A 15,383-nucleotide genomic window follows, 5' to 3' on the forward strand; every position below is an offset into this window, starting at 1 on the left:
TCACTGTGGGCTGCATGATGTCTTTGTGGTTATGACTTTCGCCTTGCACCTCCAATGTCCGGTTTCAATTCACTTCTCTGCACTGTTTACCACCTCAGATTCGACCACGGATTTTGTTGTTTACTCCCTTTTAGTGAAATAAAGAGTTTCGTTAGTCGCTTTAGACATATGAGGATGTCCATTACATTAAAATAACGCTGTTTAAACGGTTGCCACAAAGCGGTCAATAATCCAAGTCCACGTACTGTATAGCACTTGCGCTGATTTTATTTCTACCGCTAGATGGCAGTAGAGCCATTGACAGCCAGCATGTTTTACACGTTACGCTTTTGAGCTAACCAATTCATTTCCTCATTTTGTCAGTGTGGCGAATGTAATACATGACTGACTTGACGCGTGTCTAGGAGACAGTGATGACGTCGTCATTAAAATTGTTATTCTTTGGGTTTGAATGTGAGGAAGAGGTTTTCAGATGTGTTCAAAAATACTACTACTACTAATAACTACAAGCGCACATAAATTCAACTCATAGCATTTATACAGCTAGTGACATTTAACACACACAACCACAGAATTGTATCTGTACTGTTACTAAACATTTAGAAGATGTCTTGAATGTTCTCAACAAGTGATTTCAATCAATCCTCTGGCCACATTAGTGTGTGTGTGTGTGTGTGTGTGACACTTGTGAAAGCTGTGTACAATTGGTCTTGTTATACACAAATACAGCGCCAGGAAGGGTGTGTGAGAGAGAGAGAGAGAGAGAGAGCGTGTGAATGTGTATTTGAGTGAGAGAGAGCCCTGTGTGCAGCACTGTGCTAGAGGAGTTGCTAGAAACGTGTGAACCGCTGAACTCCCGCGTGCGCATCACCCATCAATGGGGAGAAACAAGCGCGCGCGCGCTCGAAAAAACCTATCCGCTTAACGGAACTTCACCGCGTCCGTGCGCGCGCTGCCGCCCCGCTGCAGACGGACTCCTATCTCTTTATTTATCTGAGTGAAACTGCTGAAAGGAAAAAAAAAAAAGAAAGAAGGAAATCGGGGAAAGAAGGAAATAAATAATAAAAGAAGTCGCGGAAGGAAAGTAGGCAGCGCGCACGCGAGGAGTGAGAGCTTTCAGCGGTGAGTGATGTGCTGTTTGCGAAATAGCGCGCGCGCATTCCTAAACACACTTATATAGGCTTACTCGGTGTTTTAGGCGTTGGCACGGAGGGAGAGCACGCGTTATATATAGTTATGTAGGCTGCGATGGGAAACAAGACGCCAACCTGGGCAGATACCCGATACTGTATTTACACAAATAGATGCCAACATCTGGAACTAATAGTCGCCTGCGTGCACACATCTGTAGCCTAATTGCACAGCAAATACCATGCAGATTACCTAGTCTTATTTCTCTCAGGGTTCTTGTGCTTTTTTTTGTATATTTTTAAAGATTTGTTCACACAACTGTCTAGGCACAGAAATCCACATACATCCAGAAAATGTAACGAGTGTAATACATTTAATTAAACTTTTTAGCTATTAATGCTTTGTTTTAAAAGCATTAAAAGCTATGCACAGGTGCATACTATCGTGCAGTGCAAACAGTGCTTATTTGAAAAAAAGTAATTGATACGTTGTATTATTATTATTATTATTAATATTATTATTATTACATAACAAGTCATTGTGGTAGTGAGAATAGTGCATTATAAATGACAAGGATTGTCTGAATGCATTAAATATTTAATGCGTAGGGTCCTCAAGTGCTAGATACAAATATCTTTATGTCCATTTAAAGTCCATTAAAGCTCTTAATAACAAGCATGTTCAAGCCAAAGACACTCTGTCCTAGTGCCAATGTTGATGTTTTATAAGAAATGTTTGCATTTTCCATGTCATCCAAGACAAATAACCGTTTAAAAAAAGGAAATATGTTGTGATAAGTTAAAGTAAATAGTACATTCTGGAGTTTCATTACAAATGTGTTCCCATTTTGTCGAGGAGTACAGATCAAAAAACTTGATATGCCACCGTGCAATGCAGAACTGTAATTAGCTTAAACTGTATGCATTGTGCTTGGAAACAATAAACAACTGAAAGATTACAAAACTGGGGAAAAAAATAATGTCTAAAGTGGCCAAAGAGTGTTTGTCAATGTAAATGTTAGTTGGTGGTGTTTTAGATTAGTGGTTTTCAAACCTTTTGCAGTAAAATAAATTTGTTGGCCCTTCTGGCTGCCACCATAATTGGGTTTATCATTTTAATTTTTACAAAATTGTTTGTTATTTATTGCAGAGACCAATTAAAAAGGGTAATAACTGCACAATAATGTAATAACTTATGATAATAGTGGGCTGTGAGACCTTTTATGTAATACATTTTAAAAGAATGAATAAAAAGCCCTATATTTTTGTAGACACCTGACCATCACACCGAGTTGCGCTTGTCATCTCATTCCAGATGTAGTTATAATCATCTCAACTCTTCTGTAAAGGATTTCCACTGTATTTATCTTACTATAAAACTAACATATTCTGTACCTGTCCTTTTGTAAATTGCATTTAAGCTTAGAATACATTGACTTAAATAGCTTTAAGAAATAAGTTAAGGAATAAAAGAGGAGGAGCTAGTACTACCACACCGTTAGTTCACCCCTGCTTGGTATCAATATTGTTAATGAGCGGTTTGATTCTCATAAAGTTTTTTTCTGTACACCACAACCAAAACAGAAGACACTATTATCATTAACTATTTAATGCAAATGTTAAATGTCTACAAATAGCTCGTGCTGTAGAATAAGCATTATAGAATACAATGTTTGGACTTGACTAGAAATTTGATTCCAAATAAGTTCTGTCAGGTGTTCTGGGAGGTCTGAAAACATTTATACAACCTTATGTTAATGTTTCTACTTTATATCTAATGCACAAAGATCTTTGAGGATCCTGAAAGACGCAAGCCAACTAAGCCGCTGTCTTTTTTTTTTTGTTGTAAACTCTTAAAAAAAAATTTAATACATTAACATAAATTTTGACTTTGCGTCAGGTGTATTAATAAATTTCATGCAAAGGTATTATGTCCTATTACCCTCAAAATTCATGTTAGATCAAAAAATATGTTTTTATTCACACAATTGAATAGATTATGTTTTTTGAAGCAGAAAAAATATGTAAAATTATAATGCCATGAAATTGTCAGATGAAAATAAAAACAGTCATCTATACTTTTATTCTCTGTAGAATTTACGCTGTGGTGAGTCATTGGGTGTTAACTCATTGCAGGGCACAAGTACACACTTAATTCATAAATTACAGGACAAACATTTAAACTCCACACACACAGACAAGAACAAAATTCAAACCCTCAACCATCATGGTGGAGGGCAACAGTATTAACCACTAAACCACCATGCCATTTCCAGGTGGCCTCCTACCCTAGTGTTAACCAGGCTTGCCACATATATGTACATGTTTTTAGTATTTTTATTTTTTAGGTTAGTCAACTACAGTGAACCTTGGTTTACGAGCATAATTCGTTCCAGAAGCGGGTTCATATTTCAAAACACATCTAAACCAAATAAAAAATTTTCCATAAGAAATAATGGAAAACTAAAATTATTCATTCCACAGCCCAAAAAAAATAAATACATAAAAATAATTAACACAAAATATAAAGTAAAAAATAAAACAAATTAACCTGCACTTTACCTTTAAACGCAACGCACACAACCGAAACACTTTTATCGGAAAAATAAACAAGAAATCTCTCTAATGACACTCATTTGAGCGACACACTAACAGAATCACTGCTGTAAAGTAAAAATAAAACGTCTGTGTGTGTGTGTGTGTGTGTGTCGCACTATGTTCAATGGTGCGCACACACAGACACAAAGAGCAGGCTGATACAGAGAGTGAAAATGGATCTTTAACCTCTCTCTTTTCACGCACGCTGTACACACACACACATATACAGACACAAAATCAAATATGTTTTACACACAGACGTGGTCACATTGTTATAGTAAACAGTGCACGCGTGCATGGATGTTGATTATACCAGTAAGAGACACGCACTAAGACCCAGCAGGGAAGACGATTACCCACAATTCTGCAGCGCGCACGAGAGAGAAAAACCGCTGCCTCAGTTGTGATCATGTGACGCTCGGCGTCAAAACAAGAAACACATGCGCGATACATGATACCCTGTACTCGTAAATCAAGACTTGTTTGTTCTCCAAGTCAAATTTTATTTAAAATCTTCGCTCGTCTTGCAAAACACTCGCAAACCGTGTTACTCGCGATCCAAGGTTTCACTGTATTCCAATATATTATAGTAATTGACTAAACTAGAATAATATATTATGATAGTTGACTAAACTAAAGTAAGATATTAAGAATAGTTAACAATATTAGAATAGTTGATTAAACTAAAATAAATTGTGGGAAATCATGATTTTTGCAAAAGCAATTAAGAAATTGGAAAGCTCATAGTTTATGGTGAATATGTCAGAGGTGGATTACATAATTTATTGATTTTGGATCATATCCTGCAGGAATTACAGTTGCTGAGAACATGCTGAAAGGGAAACTGTCTATAGACAGTCTTTGCAGGCTGCTACATACAGTAGGTAACACATAACAGATAAATACAAAATGCAAATGCTTTGAGACAAATTAATGGCTGTGACTGTTTAACACTTTGCAACTACAAAGTGCAACTACATTTTTAGCATATTTAACAACTGACAAGAAACATCTTTGCAAGAAAGTAGTGGTTCCTGTCTGGTCATTATTTTAAATGTGCCCAAGCAGTCCAAAATGATGAGGTGTAAATTAACAACAACAGAAATTAAACTAAAACAAATGCTTAGTAATTGAGTAGGAGCTAAGCCCAGACTTGTGCTACTGCTGTTGTTGATATATCTGTTAGTAGCAGTGGTGTGGATGGCTGACATTGAACTAAAGGTTCTGTTTCTATGATTGTTAGTAACCGCTCACACTACAAAACTGCCCGAGGCAAGTGCTGTGGAAAAGAAAGCATTCAGAAAGGAAAGTAGGATAAAGCAAGTGGGAAGACATGACAGAGCATCAGGGTGACTTTTCACAGCTAGGTAGTTGAGATTCAAGATTCAAATGCCTTTAAATATGATGCTGAGCTCACTTTAAATCTGATTCTGCTAATTTAAGAATAATGTAAGTAGATAAGTGTGCGAGTGTGGGTGTGGAAGGCATGTTTGCACCTTTGCGGCTTCCTGTGGTGCTACATGACATTGTGTCTGTGCTTAGCTGACAGGACTTAAGAGAGAGATACTAAGTTGTACCTTTGCTTGCTGCTGGGTGCCACTCTCAAGTGTCACATTCTGTAACTGTAATTTTGCTTTCCATTGCATGTAGTATAACCACAAAGCTTTAAACAAAAAAAAAAGAAATGTCTGAAAAGCAGCCCAGTTATGTAATTTTCCTCCTTCTTTGATAGCAAAATTGTGACACTTAAGTGAGATGGACAGGAAATGATGAGACAAGGGGTAGGGTTGGGACAGCTCTCAATGTGCTCTTTATTTTCGCTTACTGCCGAAACACTTTTTAGAAAAAAACTAAAAATGTGTAGATCCTTACCACTCACTATTTCTGCTTCCAATCTTCATTCACAAGCTGGTACTCTCCCACACCCCCTCCTTCACAAACATTCTGTATCTCCAAGTTTCCAGGTGAAAGATACTGTAGATATTAAAGGCCCAAATGATAAGTGATGAGGAAAGGTGCTGGTTATTTCTCTGCTTTCTGAGTAAGAGTAGATGAAAGACCCAGGATTAAAGCCAGGTTTACACTAATACGGTTTTGGCACTATTTTGCTGTCACTTGCCAAGTCCTAGCCAGCTCTCCTCTATCACAAGACAGCTACCAACCGAGGAGGGTGAATGCTAACATGTGCTTCCTCTGAGACACATGAAGCCAGCCAGCCACCTTTTCCACACATAATACTGAGAGGGAAAAAAAAAACAATTTGCAAAACACATAAAAGGACAGTGGTTCTACCTGAAGAATGACAGCAACAGCATCTGTTCTTCCTCTCTTCATAATGCAATTTTCAAGAGAGATTGAGTCATGAAGTATGAGATGACAAGATTTTACTCATCACGCAATGTACAGTATGCCTGCTTTTGGGAGGCTGTGGTGGAATGACTAACTTTAATTGCAACAACTTTAAACAACCTATTTATTTTTTAAAATTTCAGTTGCTTCACTCAGCAGGGAAAATGTACAGTGTCTAAGTGCAGTGTACAGTAGCATTTCCTGGAACTCTGGGCATTATTGCCAGGAGATCTGATAAGTGTACATTATTAATGTCTTTTGTTTGCTGGTTTTCTTAACTGCCATAAGACAGCTTTTTAAATATTAACCGTTAAATTTAGATCATAGAGGCTTAGTGAACCAGCTTGATGAACCACTGGTACTGAATTGTTGTGTGTAGTTATAAAGAATTATATCTATTTAGTCTAGGACTAAAACCTATTCCTTTCCTCACATTTGTGCCTATTTGCCTAATTCTCTTTTTCTAATGCACTGCTACCTATTACACAAGTGTGAAAGCTTAATGTATTGTAAATACTAAACTAGAGAATTAATTTTCAGATGTTCAGTGATGGATATAAATATTGCAATGTTGTTACCTTAGAGAGATGCCTGCATTCTGGGATAAAGTGCTGCATAACAACCCATCTCTATTAATCCATTCATCTATCTAGGAATCACTGTAGTCCAACCATGGAGGCTAATGCTGATCATTGTATTTAGTCCTTAAAACATCACTTTTACTTGCACATTTACATGCTATGGGCAATTTGGAAACACCAGTTAGGCTAATCTACAAGTTTTTGGACTGTGGGAGGAAACCGGTAATCCAGAGGAAACCTACTAAATGCGGGGAGAACATGCACACAGACACAACGTAGAAATCGAACCCAGGGCCTGGAGGTGCAAGGCGACAATGCTAACCACTAAGCAATAGTATAGTGAAAAATTAAGCAAACGTTGGTAAACATATAAATTTTACTTATCAAATAAATCAGACGCATTGTACAGATTGTGAGCATAATTCATTCAAGAAGCATGCTTGTATATTAAAACGAATTTCCCCCATAAGAAATAATGGAACCTCAAATAATTTGTTCCACAACCCAAAAATATTCATGTAAAGTAATTAATACGAAATATAAAGTATTTAACAAATTTAAAATATAAAACAAATTAACCTTTACATTTGAAAAGAATCCTGGCTGTAGTAATTGAGACGAGAGAGAGAAGAGGAGAAGGAAGGGGGCTACTGTGTAGGAGGACCTTCATACATACATGCGCGCGCACACACACACACACACACACACACCGTTTTCTGACAAAGACTCACTATATAAGTGACACACATGCACTGAGACCGAGCTTGGGAGACGATTAACCACCATACTGCTCGTATTTCAAGACCTCGCTCTTTTACAGAGTTACAATGTATTCAAAATTTTTGCCACTCTTGCGAAACATTCACAGACTTAGGTACTCGCATTCCAAGGTTCCACTGTACTTGCATTTCGTAAGTGCAAGTTTGTGAATTTGAGATTTCTGTTAATTGAACAGTATAGACGGGTGAGTAAGTCTGCAGTTCATGGTAATATAAGTGATGTTTTTCAAGAAGCGTGAGACAGAGTTTCCACTATGACCACAGATGGGTGGACTTTGGCTTTAATTTTATCTTTGTGTGTGTGTGTGTGCGTGTGTGTGTGTGTAAATGTGGTCATGTTTGTGTGTCTTCCTAAAGCTTTCTGTTGTGTCTGGAGTCTGGGATTTAGAGAGGAAAATTCCATTACGTCACTGCTTAAAGTAAGACATGGGAGATGTATGATTATCCCAATAACCATACTTAACTGGAAGCCTATATAAAGGCACTACTTAGTTGGGGAGAAACCTAAGGTGTGTAACTCACTTATCGGATGGCGGTATGGGATGTTTGGGCTCGCTGGGTGAGTTTTGATGTTGGTTTTGCCTTCTAAAGGGGATTTAAATTACCTTTTTGAACATTAGGAACAGTGTTATAAAAGATTTGTTTTTTCCCTGTATCGGTTATTCCTTTGAGTTTCTAAACTTTAATGTCACTTTAATGTTTGAGTGAAAATAACAGCACCAACAAAAAATAAGATTATTTGAGAAGGTAGGGTTTAATGATTTTGTTCATAAAAAGAACAGTAACTAAGATTTGAGCCATTAAAACAGATTTGTTATGAACATGGACATGATAAGACTTTGCGGAATTAGAGGGAAGAAAGGTTTAGAACATCTTACATTTTAAAGTAATGCTCATCCTAAAGTCTCATCATTCTTCTACCTGAGTGTATATGTGCATCCACATGTTCCTTTCCAAACATAAAAAGTTGACCTTTGTTGGGTTCCTCTGGGTGAGAGAAAGATAAACAACTTTTTTTTCAGATTTTTATTTATTTTTTGGTTGTTTTTTGATGTTAAGGATTAGGTTCAGGTAATATAGCAATAATTAGCTCCCTCATAACATCCTCATGTGTGTGTGTGTGTACCAAGTGCTGGCCCATTAGTGAAGTCATGTAGATCAATGAGCAATTAGCAATAACCATTTTGTTAGCTCAGGCAGCATTATGGTATTATTTGCAAGTTCCTGCTAAAACTCCAATCCATATTCCTGCGGCAGGAATCAATAAATTGTTTTATTTCATTGCTTATTGTTTTTGCTCCATTTAATGTACAAACTAATGATTTTTCAAGAAAACATGTTTGGTGGTGTGACAATATGAAGAAAAAGAGCATATTGCTAAACAGTGCAATTCTCACGTGCTTCGCAATACATTAAAACATGCTGATAAAGCTGTGATCTGTCAGTGGAAGTGCACTACATTAATTTGAACAAACTTTGTCTTCTCTTGGATCTTCTCAGTGGTAAGATTTATTAAGAAATACAATAATATGGCAATATAGCAGCATGGTGGCGTTGTCAGCTTGCACTTGCAGGGTTGGGGGTTTAAATCTCAACTCTAATCTGTGTGTGTGTGTGTGTGTGTGTGTGTATGTGTGTGTGTGTGTGTGTGTGTGTATGTGTGTGTGTGTGTGTGGAGTAAGCATGTTCTACCATGCTTGATTGGTTTCCCCCCTGGTTTCCACCCACAGTCCAAAGATATACAGTTTCCAAATTGCCCATAGTGTGTGATAGGGTTTGTGAGCATGTGTGTGGTTGAGCGCTAGGTTGGCAACTTATCTAGGGCATACCATGCCTTTAGCCCTAAGTTTTCTGAGGTTGGCTCTAGGACCAGTGCAACCCTGCACAGGATAAGAGTGATAGTGTAAATAAATACTGCTGTTGTAGCCTATTTAGTCAAAAAAGATATCTAGATTTCTATGAAACAGTAAATTAAAACTTAATTAAAGTCATTGTTGTTTTTCAAAAATGTTCAATTTAAACAACACTGACTGTCACCAGAATAAAGCAGATGTCCACAATAAATAAACAGTTGCAGCAATGTGTCACACGCTGGCCTTTTTTCAAGTTTCATACCTGACCTGTTTTGTAAGATCCTAGTCCAAATGCTTGGTGGTTACAGTTCTGGATCTCTGATTAGAAACTAGGGCTGCCGGAAAACTTCTGTTGTTCTCTTGCACAAGTCCTTAACCCTTAACGTTTAGTTTTGGATGAAATTTATTAGCATACATAGAACCCAGACACCACAGGGACATTGTAGTAATATTAAACTAAATGTGTGTGTGTGTGTGTGTGTGTGTGTGTGTGTGTGTGTGTGTGTGTAAAACTCGTCCTACACAGTAGCCCCCTTCCTCCTCTCCATTCTCTGGTCTCAATCACTACAGCCACGATTCTTTTCAAAGGTAAAGTCTAGCTTAATTTGTTTTATTAACAAATTAATTTCGATTAATCTTAAAAGGCTTTTTAAATATTATACTTTATTTAATTGCATATTATTGCTTTTAAATGCACCTGTAGCAATTTGCTTTTTCTCAGAGCTAAACATGACAAGGTATGTTACGGGAAAACACACAGCCCTTTAAGTTACTTAACATGATGGAGGTTTCATAAATACAGTAAAATATATAGAGACTATACAGTATATATATATATATATATATATATATAAGAATTATATTAGATCATGTGTATTGTTCTGCTTTGGTTGTTAGTTCCTTCTTTCTGCACTGGGGTTAATATGTTTTTAATTTTCTTTGTGCAACCTCAAAGGTCAAATCTACATTGCACTATTATGTAGGTCAGAATGGTGGCAAAACTTAGTCTTCCTTTAAATATCTATTATGCTTAACATGGCTGGATAATCCACTTTTTTTATTTTATTGTCGTGCCTAAATGTAATTTGGCAGAGATTTGAGATGTAACATGAAGTAAATGAATGTAACATGAATATTAATCAGCTGTATTTGTATTCACAGTGTATGGTGGTCATAGCCTATTTGTGGTTACTGACACTAACACAGACAGAAAAGCCATTGGTACATCAGTCTCTTAGCAACAGGAGCTCTTGCTGTTTTCCTCATGTCCTGCCATGACGTTCTTCTTCTTCTTTCTCGCTATCTATGTTCAGATATGTGTGTGTGTGTGTGTGTGTGTGTGTGTGTGTGTGTGAGAGAGAGAGAGAGAGAGAGAAAGTGACAGAAAGACAGAGAGAGAGAGAGATTTGGTCAGCTCAGATTAGCCATTTTCATAAATATTAGCTATGTGCTTAAAGCTATGTATTTTTTGTTTGTCAGGTTTTTTTTGTTGAAAAATTATATAAGTAAGAAAATAAAGTAAAGAAAAATCATGTTATGAAATATCTGCTTGAAGTACTTTACATAGCGCAATAATGTTTATCAGCTAACATTATAAGTTTAATTTGTTTTTAAGGTTTAGATCCTCAAACTTGGCAGTTCTGTAGAGAGATTCAAAGTTCCTTCTCGCTTTCAGTTCTTTTTAGTCTAGCCGGATCGCTAATGTAAGCCAACTACTGTAATAGGCATTAATGGTTGAATGATTGAATTGCTCAAAGTGCTTGATGCTCATGCTTATTTTGTTCTTTTTTTCCCCGTCTGCACGTTCTTAGCAATCTATTTAAAATTAGCTTCCCAGCTATGAGTTATGTATTTTTAGTCCACATCTATCACTCACACAAAGGTGTTATTATGCTCTTTCAGAGCCACTGGGCAAAAGGATTTGCCAATAAGAGCTTGCAAATACGCCTTAACTGTATACAAACTTTCCATTTACAACCACCAGCTTAATCTGCACCAGGCAGTGGTGCACAGTACCAGCCTTGCTTCCAGTTACGTAATTCTTCCATACAAGATCTCTAAATATCAAACCTGCCTTCAGTTACTTTAAATAATGAATATTCATCTTAAATTTGTGAAGGTTGATTTGAATAGAGCTCCTTACCTTCAGAAGAAACTAGGATAAGCAACTAACAGAAAATTGTTTCTTTTGAATCTTTAACTATTAACGATTAACTTATATGTATAAGTAATAAAGCTTTAAGTGGTTTTGTTTTGTTTTTGGTTGTGATTCAAGTTAGCACTTTTAAGTAGAAAATTTCAGTATAAACTTTTAGTATGTACTTTTTAGTGTAAAATTTCACAATCTGGGAAAATTTCTTTTTGTACCTAGTTACATAGTTTACATAAATGATATATAAAAAAAAAAAAAAATTATATTAAATATTTTTTTCAGCATTCCGTTCAGTCCCCTAAAATGCTTTCCTACATCCTACATCTACATCCGGATCACAGTCGGTTTGTTCAAAGGATCTATGTTACTGAAGTACAATACTTTTTAAACATGATGAAAACTAACAGAAAGTGTGCAGTGATTTCCTGCTCTGTGTAATTCCTTTTTAGTAATTATTTTCCCTTTGTGTGTGTAGGCTGTGCGAGAGGACGTATTCCAGCCTGCATGGCGTACACAATGGGCTCGAGGCCCAACGCCGGCCCCGCCATTGGCGCTCAGCACTGTGTCACCAAGGTGGAGCTCTCCGTCTCCTGCATGAACCTGCTGGACCGTGATGTTGCCTCTAAGTCCGACCCATTCTGCGTGCTTTTCCAAGAGGTGGACAGTAACTGGGTGGAGGTGGGGCAGCTCTGACACATCTTCTCTGTCCTTCAGTAACACTGAACAGAAGTTTAGGGCAGAGATTAAGTATAAATGTGAAAGTTTTATTAGGGGATAAATGTCATAGACAAAAGTGTGAGGAGGCAAGAGAAGGAGAAAAACTGGAACAAAACTGATAACAGAAAGAAAACAATGAATTAAATGGATTATAGAGCATATAGAGGTTTACGAGTAAATAGAAATGATGATTGTTGTCTGAGGAAATAGAACTGTAACATTCGAGGGCGAACAAAGGGAAGATGTGCATCAAGACAAACCAGTAAACATTTGCGGCACCAGGAAGCATTTTGTGGCTCCAGGGGCCACAATATAAGTTAGAGACAGTGTGTGTGTGTGTGTGTGTGTGTGTGTGTGTGTGTGTGTACTTGTATTTGAATTGGACCTCTACTAACAGTCAATAGTGCAAGCCTGAACATGAAATCAGTGTTTCTCAGCTTGCCGTAGCCATGGCAACAACATGAGAAACAAAAGGCTTATGCTTTTTAAGCAGAGATGCAGAGAGAGAGATAAAGAGGGAGTGAGGTGGGTACGGGTTAGGGGAAGAACCCAGGGTAAGAATTAGGATCTAGCAAACATTGTGGTAATGCATTCTTAAATCGTACATTTTTAGAATCTATCGATCAATAAAACATTTCTTGTATGTGTGTGTGTGTGTGTGTGTGTGTGTGTGCGTGCATTTTTGACTCACAAACACTATCTCAATCATAGCTCTCCCACAGAAATGTAGTTTTGATCTATTTCCAGACACAAACAATATTTTCACATCAGTTTTCTAATAAACACGGATCTGATGAAATACTGTCCACATCTGGATAATTGGACTTCTTTTTCATTCTTTTAAACAGTTATGACCTTTATGACGGTCTAAGGCCTTGTTCAGACGGGTGTTAAATTAGAGCGTTCGTAGCGTCCGGTTAGCGCGGATCAAGTGGCGAGTGGTTTCTACACATAGGAGTCAATGAGAGTGTTCACATGGGCTTTGGTGATGTGCGTTTGTCGGCCGGACGTTTATACGGCATTAAAAAAACGCTGCATGCAGCTTTTTCTTGGCTTTCAAAACCCAACGAACGCAAGGAAACCGCCTCTAGTTTGTTTTCTTCACGTTCATTTTACGCTTCGGAGGACCGGATATATCCTATGATCCTACATGCTATACATAGGAAAATGCGGAAAAGGGCAAAATAAAATAAAATAAATTGTTGAAAAACTTACGCAGAAATTTTCGCATTTCTTCATATACCACCAAAAACTTCCTTTAATCCGACGTTGTGCAGTCAGAGAGTGAACTCAGTAGCGGCGGGCTTTCATATCCAGATCCCGACACACTGCCCCCACAGGTTAACTCACAAACTACAATTTGGGCTGCAGGCTGACGTTAGACAGAGACAAACCAACGCCGGTGTAGAAGTCAATTAAGCACCACTACAAAACGCTCAGAGCACGTTCAAGACGCTCAGAGCACGTTCGTTTATCCAAAAACTTAACGCCCATGTGAACAAGGCCTAAGAGTTTGAAAAAAAATAATAAATTCAGTGAGAGGGATTTATTCGTGGAAAGGGAATTTCTCCTGTTGTACCTGGAAACTTTAGTTGTATGTTGTGAAATATCGGCAAATGGAGTATTATGTTTATAAAAATGGAGTGGCTATACTTTATAGCCGCTGAAAAAAATGTCACAGGTTTGGTTGTTTTCAGATTAAATGCATGCATACATGCACATACACGCACTGAGGGGGGAATAGCAAATATGTTTTTCTTCAGAAGCAAACACACAGTATCACTTGTCAGGCCATATGTTCAGTCCCATCTAGGGGTCTGCTTGGGTACTGTATATACACGTACAGGATGCATTTATGTTTAGATATTGCCCTGGACACCTGGCAAGCATTTCACCAACAAACAGTTGAACTCTGACTTTGTAATGGCGTGATTGTGCCTCTGTACCTCTTTCCTTCGTTTCTTTCCCTATTTATGACCCAGTCTGTGAAAGCCCTGTCATATTTAGTAAATTAACTTAAATCACTACATATTTGTCTTAGTTAAAAAGTGTGTTCTGTTTGCAGTTTTTTTCTAAACGCATGCTATTCACCACAGAGCCATAACAAAATGCAGTTGAGATAATGCTCCAATCAATAGCAATCATTTCGACACTAAACACAGATTGTCTGAAGCTTGTCTTATCTATAGGGATAACTGTTTCAAACTGCTGATGGGATTGTCTTTAAGAAAGCTAAGTAATTCTGTTTCTGTGTGTGTGTGTGTGTGTGTGTGTGTGTGACTGCAGCTGAGCCGAACAGAGACAGCAGTAAACAATCTTAACCCTGTTTTCGGAGTGAAGTTCCAGGTGGACTACCACTTTGAGGAGGTCCAGAAGCTAAAGTTTGCCATGTTTGATGAGGACAAGTGCAGCAGCCAGCTGTATGAACACGACTTTCTGGGAGAGTTCATCTGCACACTGGGAGTGGTACTGCGTCACTGCTTTACATTTCCATTCTCAACCTCTTGTAATAAATCATAACTTTATAGATATTTAAAGCTACTGGCAGGTATTAGTCCTTACTAGCAATTTTTAAAAACTGGTTGAGCAAAGTCAAAATTTATTCTAGCCGTGCAATGTAAAAACCTGTAGTGGTAGGACAGGTGCTGGAGAAATGCAAAGCATTTAAAATCAGTTGGTATCCTGATCCATCATGCACAAGCAGATCCAACCATCTCTGCACATTGTCCTTTCTGTAAACATTAGCTAATGAGCCAGCATTGATCTTACTAACTCTCTTTAAGAAACCTCAGCTACTACTCTGACCTGTGTCTGATTACAGAGACAATTTATCCATTTTCTTCAGAGCTCATTTACCTAGCCTGTCTTTCACCACACAGATTGTGTCCAATAAGAAACTTTACCGGCCTCTTACCTTGGCCAACGGCAAACCAGCGGGAAAGGGAGCCGTCACGGTTAGACCTCAAGTCTTCCTCTTATTCACCAGCTTATTGTACAAACATTTTGTCCATTTAAGAGCATCATGTCAGATTTGTGTTTTGATTATAGATAACAGCCCAGGAGTTATCAGATAACAGAATAATCACGCTGTCCATGTGTGGGAGAAAACTGGATAAAAAAGTAAGACCAAGCACATCGAAAAAGAAATGTTCTGTATACACATGTATTGTATACATGTATACACTATGTCAGTTGGTTCAACTGAAATAGTGTTATAATTTATA

At 37.6% G+C, this 15,383-nt stretch overlaps 1 protein-coding gene across 2 annotated transcripts in view; it reads left to right on the forward strand.

The window, feature by feature from the left end:
- Nucleotides 1-776: 776 nt before the first annotated feature.
- Nucleotides 777-15,383, forward strand: part of cpne2 (copine II) — a 48,997-nt gene continuing 34,390 nt past the window's right edge. The window contains exons 1-6 of one of the 2 annotated variants that reach the window (XM_053499887.1): nucleotides 777-1,122; nucleotides 4,538-4,608; nucleotides 11,918-12,120; nucleotides 14,446-14,625; nucleotides 15,039-15,113; nucleotides 15,208-15,279. In XM_053499887.1, coding sequence (XP_053355862.1) covers nucleotides 11,947-12,120; nucleotides 14,446-14,625; nucleotides 15,039-15,113; nucleotides 15,208-15,279 — 501 coding nt within the window. In that variant the 5' untranslated portion in view covers nucleotides 777-1,122; nucleotides 4,538-4,608; nucleotides 11,918-11,946. The remainder of the gene's footprint in view (nucleotides 1,123-4,537; nucleotides 4,609-11,917; nucleotides 12,121-14,445; nucleotides 14,626-15,038; nucleotides 15,114-15,207; nucleotides 15,280-15,383) is intronic. The other variant, XM_053499886.1, reaches the window with a different exon arrangement.

Source organism: Clarias gariepinus, chromosome 7 (genome assembly GCF_024256425.1).
Source record: "Clarias gariepinus isolate MV-2021 ecotype Netherlands chromosome 7, CGAR_prim_01v2, whole genome shotgun sequence".
Classification (NCBI taxonomy): Eukaryota; Metazoa; Chordata; class Actinopteri; order Siluriformes; family Clariidae; genus Clarias; species Clarias gariepinus.